At 41.1% G+C, this 9,264-nt stretch overlaps 1 protein-coding gene across 1 annotated transcript; it reads left to right on the forward strand.

The window, feature by feature from the left end:
- Nucleotides 1-4,275: 4,275 nt before the first annotated feature.
- Nucleotides 4,276-7,698, forward strand: LOC149222536 (uncharacterized). The gene is made up of 3 exons (XM_089387625.1): nt 4,276-4,567; nt 5,168-6,451; nt 7,040-7,698. Exons 1-3 carry the CDS (start codon nt 4,276-4,278, stop codon nt 7,696-7,698), a joined length of 2,235 nt encoding a protein of 744 aa, XP_089243751.1.
- Nucleotides 7,699-9,264: the final 1,566 nt, after the last annotated feature.

Here is a 9,264-nt window from a genome sequence, read left to right on the forward strand (position 1 = left end):
TTGTATCTTAGACAATGTTTTATTTTGGAAACCTAATGGTGGAATTTTGTTAAACTGTTTATTAAAAGATGAAGCTGACAAAGTCATGCAAGAATTTCATGCAGGGGATTGTGGGGGACACCTATACTGGAAAACAACTGCTGATAAGATTTTAAGGGCAGGTTTTTACTGGTCCACCCTTTTTCCAAATGTTAGAAAATATGTGACCTCCTGTCATAAATGCCAAATATTTGAAGGCAAGAAGAAACTCTCACCATTACCCCTCAAACCTATCTCCACAGAAATGCCATTTTAGCAATGGGGTTTAGACTTCATTGGCGAAATTCACCCACCCTCCTTAGCCCAACATAAATGGATTTTGACAGCCACTAATTACTTTACTAAATGGATAGAAGCCATCCCTTCTAGACAAGCCATAGATTCTATCATCATTTCATTCCTTGAGTACAACATCCTTTCTAGATTTGGATGCCCACAAAAGCTCATCACAGATAATGCTGCTGCCTTCAAATCTAAGAAAATGGTAGACTTTTGTCATCAATACCACATCACCCTTGGCCATTCCATGGCCTATTACCCTCAAGGTAATGGACTTGCAGAATTCCCAAACAAAAGCCTTGTTAATATTATCAAGAAACTGTTAGAAGACAATAAGAAGACCTGGAACAAAAAGTTGATTAATGCCTTATGGGCAGACAAACTAACTACAAAAAAGTCCATTGGTACATCTCCTTATCAACTAGTATATGGAATGGATGTTGTTTTTCCATCCTATTTAGGAGTATCAGTGATGAAGATGATCCAAGAACTGCAGGTAGAATCCAATGATATCCAAAGGAGAATAAATCATACAATACATTTTTAGAAAACCAGGGAAGAAGTCTATGTCAAATCCCAAGTGATCCAAGATAAAATCAAAAATATTTTTGACAAGAAAACCAAAGCTAATGATTTTTAGATAGGTGACAAAGTACTCAAATGGGATTTTAGAAGAAAAGAAAAAGGTAAACATGGGAAATTTTATTTCCTATGGCAAGGCCCTTACATCATTTACGGTTACAAAGGTAACAATTCATTTTTCTTGAAGCAGTTAGATGGAACAGATCTACCATGTGGACCAGTCAATGGTAGAATGTTGAAGCATTACCTTTCCCTAGATTAACATTAGTTCATTTGTTTACTTTGCTCATTGTACATAACATTGCAAAGTTTAGATTGGATTGGATGATTACCTTTTGAGGTTGAAGCCTGAAGAGAAGGCCCTAAGCTTTGAAAGGTGTAGCATCATATGTATGAATAAATCAGATCACAGAAAAGCAGTTACAAGGCAAGCACAATCAAAGTTTCAAAGGCTATTGATCTTAAAGTTCTTGACATTTCACTAGGAAATGCCATCCCCATGTGGAGCCACTGTTAGGGTCCTATAATAATAGGATTCATAATTTTGAATTGACTATGATTAGTCTTGTAATATTGTACATACTTTTGCTTTCTGCAAAATGTTTTCCCATATTAAAACTAAAAAATGTAAAGAGGGTGAAGTCCTAAAGGAAAAATCAAAGGACTAATAAAAGAAAAAGATAAACAAAGAGTATAAAGTATAAACCCCACTAAATAGAGATAAAAAATATATTCTGAAAGTGATGCAAATTCAAATGCCACTACTTTTTACTTTACTTTACAAAATAAGATTATGTGCAGCTTGTCAAAAATGCCACAATCCATGATGGTCAAATAGTGTAATCTTGATTCATTCATGATTTAAATTTCATGATGATAGATAGAGAATAAAGATCTATCCAAACTGTTTAATCTTGGAAAATCAATAGTTAGGTAGAGAATAATAATGAGCTCAACAGTTTAATCTGAGCCATTGGAAAGTCATAAGGTTAGAACTAGATAATTTTCTTATGAAAGAAAAAGAAATAAAGGGTCAGCAAGCTCAAATGCACCAAGTAAATGAAGAAAAAATGTTAGGATAAATTATGGGTAGGCAGAAGCAGTTTTCACAAGGCATGGAGAGCATCAAATTAGTCATTTCATATCACTAATAGCCCCCAAAATCTCCTTCCCCTTGCTTAAAACCCTAATGCCACTCTAAAAAGGTATTTTCCCTCATAAACATATCCCTTTCCCTTCAGGCTAATCTTTTCCCCTTATTCCACACATTCCCCCCTTCCTAAAAACACATTTCCCCTCCCCTAAAACTCCTTTACCTAATTTAAAACCCATTTCCATCACTAATAATTCCTTCCCTTTACTAACTCCGCTTTTTCCATATAAAACAGGAAAAACCCATTTATCCAAATATTGCAGCACTTCATATATATTGGGTTCCACTTCATTTTAACTCCCGCTATCATATTAACCTCGCTTAATTAACATCTACCTCTCCATATATTTAATTTAATTAAAACTTAGTTTTAATTAAAATAATATATTAATCTCCACCTTATTAATTAACCCGACCCCATAGATATAACACAAAAAGATCTACTGGACAGATCTTGACTCAAAGCTGGAACCACACAGATCCAGATTGGCTGCACTGTTTCAAAAGGGGCAAGTGCTGTCGGTTTGGATGGAAGCAAAGGGGTCCAGTGGGACCCCAACTTTCAAGGAGATCATCATGCAGAATCAGAGACAAAACCTGAAAGAAGGAGTCAGAATATCAGGAAGGGACAGCAATAAGCAGACTGGCAGCAGGAACAAGGAGAAAAAACCAGTAGAATCTGACAAAACAGATAACACCTCAGGAATCAGAAACAAAGAGGTGCAGAACCGGACAAATACTAAAGACAAAACAGCCGCAATACCCAAATCTTCAAAGAACAAGGGAGAACAATCAGAAGAAGACAAAGAGCAAAAAGACAATGATGAGGGACAGCCGGAGAAGGAGGGGGAAACCAGCGCAAACCCCAACAAGAATCCCACAACTAACAAAGCTTGCAAGCCCGAAAAGAACGATAATCTGAGGGTAATAATCAATGACCCAGAGATCCAGGCTTATAGGGAACATATGGCGGAACATGCCATTATCTGTAAATTTATGGGAGTTTGGCCATCAGAAAGAACTCTGTGCCAATGGATAAGACAGCAATGGAAGCCGAGAGGGGATGTTCAGCTTCATCTGGGTGCAAAAGGTTTCTTCACGGTAGTGTTTTCTAATCTAGAAGATAAAGACCGAGTATTCGATGGTGGTCCATACTTTCTGGCTTTAGCGGGTCTGTACATGAGACCATGGAAGCCAAACTTCGTCCCAGAAAAGGAATCTTTCACTCGAGTCCCAGTCTGGATCAGACTGTTCTCCCTCCCGATTGACTACTGGGGCTTGAATGCGTTAAAACAAATTGGTGACAAACTGGGAACCTTCATTAAGGCATCAGAGGCAACACTACAGAAAAGATATACTTCCTATGCCAGAATCTGTGTTGAAATGGATGTCTCTGGCGCGCTGCACGAAGGATTATGGCTAGAATACAGGGATGAGGAATACTTTCAGGCCATAGACTATAAGCAGATACCCTTTCGTTGTCGCAAATGCCACGAGCATGGGCATCTAATAAGAGACTGCCCGATGAACAAGAAGGAGGCAGAAACTGAAACAGTGCAAGATAACAAAGACAAAGACTCATTCATTAAACCAAAGAACAGACAAAGAGCCAACAGAAGAAGAGCTTACAAAGGCAACACAAACAGAAACAACTTCAACAACTCTTTCGGTGTCCTAGACCTTGAAACGGATTCAGAGGATAAGCACAACACATCGACTGAGGACACAGGGCATGAAGGAAAGGAAGAACCAACCAGGAAAGAAACTGAGGAAGGAGATTTCAACAATGAAATCCAAATGCAAGAGAGAACTGAAGAAACGGAAGAAGAAACAGATATGCTAACCAGTGAAGGAGGGAGTGAGGATCTAGATCTGGAAGAGGCCCTAACTTATGAAGGACTAAACCTCCCTGCTATTGCTGAAATCTGGAGGACTCAAGGAATTGAAACAGCGTCGGATGAGGAAATCAAGAAGGTTAATGATTTATTCATAGCACGGCAAAAAGCTGAACTAGAAAAACAAAATAGGAAGTTAGGAATAGTCAAAGGCAGTAGCCTCTACACCAAGAGCCTTCTGGGAAGAACCTCAGGTTCGAAGCAGAAACGACGCAGGGGCCGCAAAACAAGTGGAGAAGTACTACAGGAGCTGGGTGAGATGCTATGTAACGTAGGAAAGATGAAGGTGCTAAGCGCCTTCCCGTCCTTCCAATAATTTGTTTTATCATGAAGATTGTATCATGGAATGCAAGGGGGCTTAACATCCAGGCTAAGCAAAGAGTTCTAAAGAGGAAAATGCAGAAATATAAACTGGAGATATTGTTCCTACAAGAGACTAAATGTAACAGAGCCAGTATTGATCGCATTCGCATCAAGATGGGGAGAAATTTTGAAGTCCTGGAGATCGAGAGTCAAGGTCGTGAAGGAGGCCTGGCAATGTTTTGGGACACAAGGGTAATCCGGATTTTATCAGCGGAGGCAAGTAAACATTTCATTGCGGTGGAGGTTCAACCCACAGGTAATTCTAGATCCTTCTTATGCATTAACATTTACAGCCCTCAGTTATTAGAAGACAAAATAAGTTTCCTATCTTCGATCTCTAGACTCATTGAAAGACACCCCAATTCCAAATGTATTCTGGGGGGGGATTTCAACATGATTACCACCCTTCTGGAAAAGAAAGGAGGCCTAAGGAAACTTAACAGGGATGCAGATGCCTTCACAAGTTTTATTGATAATGCCAAGATGGTGGATGTTCACCCTAAGAGTGGTAAATTCACCTGGAACAACAGAAGGAGGGGAAAAAGATTAATAGCCTCCAGACTTGATCATTTTTTAATTTTAGAAAGCATATTATTGGATGGAATAACAGTAGAATCAGATATCCTCCCAAGTGGAGGTTCGGATCACTGGCCTATTTCACTCATTGTCGAACTTCAGGGCACCCCCAGGAATAAGCCCTTTAGATTCGAAAAGTTTTGGTTAGACCATCCTAATTTTCTATCGATGGTTGAGTAGTGGTGGTCAGAACTGGCGGAAGAAACAGGTTCCAAAATGTTCAACCTCCAAAAAAATCTAAAAACCATTAAAAATAGAATAAAAGAGTGGAACAAAACAGTGTTTGGAAACATCTTTCAGGAGAAAAGTATCATAGAAAACAAGCTGGAACAAATTCAAAGGGAAGGTACAGTAGGAAACAGGAGCGAGGAAAATTCTGAGCAAGAAAAAATGCTCACTCAACAGTGGCACACCAGATGCAAGCAAGAAGAGACTTTGTGGAAACAGAAATCGAGAATCCAATGGCTGAAAGAAGGGGAGCAGAACACTAAGTTCTTTCATAGGTCGGCCATGGATTATAGAAGCGAAAACAAGATCTTAGAACTAAAAAACAATGAAGGGGAGGTCCTTAAGAATCACACTGAAATATCAGCTCTGTTATCGGACCACTTCTGCTCCATAGCACAAGAACCGGGAACCAATAGAGAGGAAGCTATAAAGGAAATTACTAATGCCATTCCTAAATCTATCACAGATGATCAAAACTGGGCCCTTCGGAGAGTAATCTCTCTGGAAGAAGTTGAGGAAGTAGTGAGGAGCATGCCCAACGATAAAGCTCCAGGGCCGGATGGATTTACCATCAACTTCTACAAGGCCTGCTGGCACGTTGTCAAGCAGGAAGTTTGGGAGGTGGTGGAAGACTCCAGACGATCTAGTTCCATCTTGAAATCTTTGAACTCTACCTTCATTGCTCTCATACCTAAGGTTGAAGAAGCAAATAAACCGGAAAAGTTCAGACCCATTGCATTATGTAATGTCATCTACAAAATCATATCTAAGGTCATTGCCAACAGGTTGAAGTCAATACTACCGGGCATAATATCGCAGGAGCAATCTGGCTACGTTGAAGGCAGGCAAATTTTAGATAACATCTTGATGGCACAGGAGATGATTCACTCACTTCAGTCAAGGAAAGTAGCAGGAATGCTTATGCAACTAGATCTATCTAAAGCATATGACAAAGTAAGCTGGAACTACTTGGAAGCAGTATTAGAAGCGTTCGGGTTCAGCAGGCAATGGATAAAATGGGTGCTGGCTCTAGTTAAATCACCAAGATTTTCTATCCTGGTGAATGGCGCTCCTTCAGTCCCCTTCTCTCCCTCGAGAGGTATTAGACAGGGTGACCCCCTATCCCCTTTTTTATTTGTGATTCTCATGGAAGGCCTGAGCAGAATTATCGCCAAGAAAAAAGCAGAGGGCCATATTAAAGGTCTTCAACCTATCAGATCAATTCCAGCCACAACACATCAACAGTTTGTGGATGACACCTTGTTACATGGTGTTCCCACAGTGCAAGAAGCGCAAGCCTACAGGGACATCTTCAACTTGTTCAGCAACGCCTCAGGTATGGAGATTAATTTTTCCAAGTCCACAATCTTCTTTTTCAACACTCATAAGGAAATCCAGATTCACCTGTCTCGACTTCTAGGATTTAGAATTGGATCCCTTCCTTCGAAATATCTTGGAGCCCCTCTGACTCTCAAACCATGGCAGAAGGCTCATTGGGAAAAAGTTCTTGCCAGTATGGAAAGGAAATGCAAGCACTAGACTAACTGAGCTCTAAATTTCGCAGGAAGGCTTACTTTAACTAAAGCTTTCCTACAGGCCATTTCTCAATACCTTTTATCAATTCTCCCGGCTCCTAAAGGGATCATGGATCAGATGAGAACAATACAGCGATCTTTGAATGAAATTCGGATTTTCCACAATGTTCATGTTTTGAAGTCGACGTTTCGAGTCTGAAACTAGACTCATCATCAGGACAAATTGTGTGCTTAGTTTAGACTGTGTGCTTAGTTTAGAAAGTGTGTTTCAGACTCGAAACGTCGACTTCAAAACATGAACACTGTGGAAAATCCGAATTTCATTCAAAAATCACACCACAGTAATTTGCAAACTAAAATACAGCGATCCTTTTTGTGGAATGGAAAAGGAGACAAGAAAAAATGGTCTTTGGTAGCGTGGCAGAAACTATGCAAACCAAAGGACAGAGGTGGTTTAAATCTAGCCGATCCCCTAGTGGTCAACAGAATTTGTGGGGCCAAAATCTGGTGGAAATGGATAACTGATACAAGCTTACCTTGGGCCAAACATTGGAAGGAGAAGTACCTGTCGGAATATAATGATCAGGACCTCATAAGAATTCAGGACGTCCCTGCTGGCTCACCAATATGGAACCATGCCAAAAACAACAGAAATATAGTTCAGGAACACAGTTTCTGGGAGATAAGGAACGGAAGCCAGGCTCTTTTCTGGGAGGATGCCTGGCAGCAACTCCCTAAATTGGAATCCCCAGAGCTTGCATTCCTGAAGCAGATAAATCAAAATGAAGGTAAACACAGAGTTAACCAGTACTGGAACCCTAACAGTAGAGATCCGATTTGGAGGGAGTGGATGATCTTCAACACAGACATTGACGAGAACACAAGGGAGAACATTCAGCTTTTGAATCACAAAATTCTCAAAAGGAAGATTCGAAAAGCAGAAGAGAATGACAAGCTGAGATGGGGTCTGCATGGCAATGGAAATTTCTCCCTGAAAGAAGCCAGGAGCATAATAGAAAAGGAAGAGCAGCCTGAAGTCGTGCCCTGATGCAACAAGGTATGGGACAACCTCTTCTGGCCGAAAATCAGAACCTTTCTGTGGCTGCTGATGCGAAGGAAAACTCTAACCTGGGAAAATCTGTATAAAAAAGGTTTCAGGGGACCCTCAAGGTGCCCAATGTGCACTAATGATGCGGAAACTATGAATCACCTTTTTAACTATTGTGAGTGGGCAAACCAGCTATGGAACTGGATGGAAAGTATTCTCGGTGAATCTGACCGTGACAGGGAATCCATTCACGGAACAATTCTCAATTGGAGAAAAAACTTCTCACAGTCTCGGAGAGTTAATAGCATATGGAAATGCGTCCCAGGGTTTATGTTATGGACTATATGGAAGGAGCGTAATCGCAGAACATTTCAAGATGAACACAAAAATATAGAATTTGCCAAAGAAACAATTCTAGCTAATATCCAACAGCTTATTCAGACAAAATGTAAAGTAGAACAGGATGAGAAACCGTCAGCTCAAGACTTACGCATCCTCAAGAGCTTTCATCTGGAGGTCTCCAGCAATCCATCGACGTCGGTGTACAGGCCACCACCTTCCTCGCAAATCATAAGATGGCAACGTCCGCCGATCGGAGGTCTAAAACTGAATTTTGATGGAGCTTCAAGGGGGAACCCAGGTAAAGCAGGTATAGGAGGCGTAATTCACAATCAGAATGGAGAAATTTTACATATATATTGCAGGGCGCTAGGAGAGAGCACAAACAACGAAATGGAATTTTTTGTGCTCGAACAGGGTCTGAGAATTCTTAAGACAATTCGAAGAGGCAATGTAATTGTGGAAGGAGATTCTTCACTAGTTATCTCTACGGCCAAACGCATTCAGGCAGGAACCAAGGCTAGCAAAGCCATTAACCACTGGAGGCTGGCTAAGGTCACTGAGAGTATCGTGGAGCTGTTGGAAGGAATGGGAGGCTTAGTGTTCCAAACGATCAGAAGGAAAGCGAATGGGTTGGTAGACCATCTGGCAAACTTCGGCGTGGACAACCAGGACAGAGTTTGGGACAGGTGTTGGCAGGAGGTGAACTGCCCTATTCTTAAAACAACATGTGCACAACTGGCAGAGAAGGACTTAACCGAAGCTGATCGAGCTTAGCCGATAACGGTTTCTGGTCAAGGTACCGGATGAGTGGAGAAACCGGTAACGGCAGAAGTAATCTCCACGGGGGCTGGATGATAGAGCAAAAGTGGCGGTGGCATTCTTGGCGGCAACAGGATAGCCAGAACAGCAATCATAGCAAATCACACCGCAATTTTAACAGCATCAAAAGAACTAGAGACGGGACGCTTGGTACGTTTCCATATAGAAAAATATCAGCAGCTTTTATGATAATATTGGGAGGGGCGATTCGGCCTGGGTCTTGGCACAAGCCGGCCAGCCAAGCTGGCAATTATGAAAAGTCACACCACCGAATTCACCATAGGAGCAGCACAAATGAACGGGACACTTGGTGCATTTTTGGCTGGATGAAGATCTGCAACATTAATGTAATATCGGCTTGGAATGGCTCGGTTTGTGCGGCCATCACCCCAATTTATTACTACA

This window comes from Pinus tabuliformis, chromosome Q, assembly GCF_031772625.1.
Source record: "Pinus tabuliformis cultivar Carrire ecotype Pingquan chromosome Q, CPIR1, whole genome shotgun sequence".
NCBI lineage: Eukaryota > Viridiplantae > Streptophyta > Pinopsida > Pinales > Pinaceae > Pinus > Pinus tabuliformis.

Coding starts and splice junctions, on each gene's coding strand:
- LOC149222536 (XM_089387625.1), top strand. CDS start 4,276: ATGAAGATTGTATCATGGAATGCAAGGGGGCTTAACATCCAGGCTAAG. Junction 4,568..5,167: donor GGTGGAGGTTCAACCCACAG/GTAATTCTAGAT, acceptor GGAACAAAACAG/TGTTTGGAAACATCTTTCAG. Junction 6,452..7,039: donor CTTGTTCAGCAACGCCTCAG/GTATGGAGATTA, acceptor GGAATGGAAAAG/GAGACAAGAAAAAATGGTCT.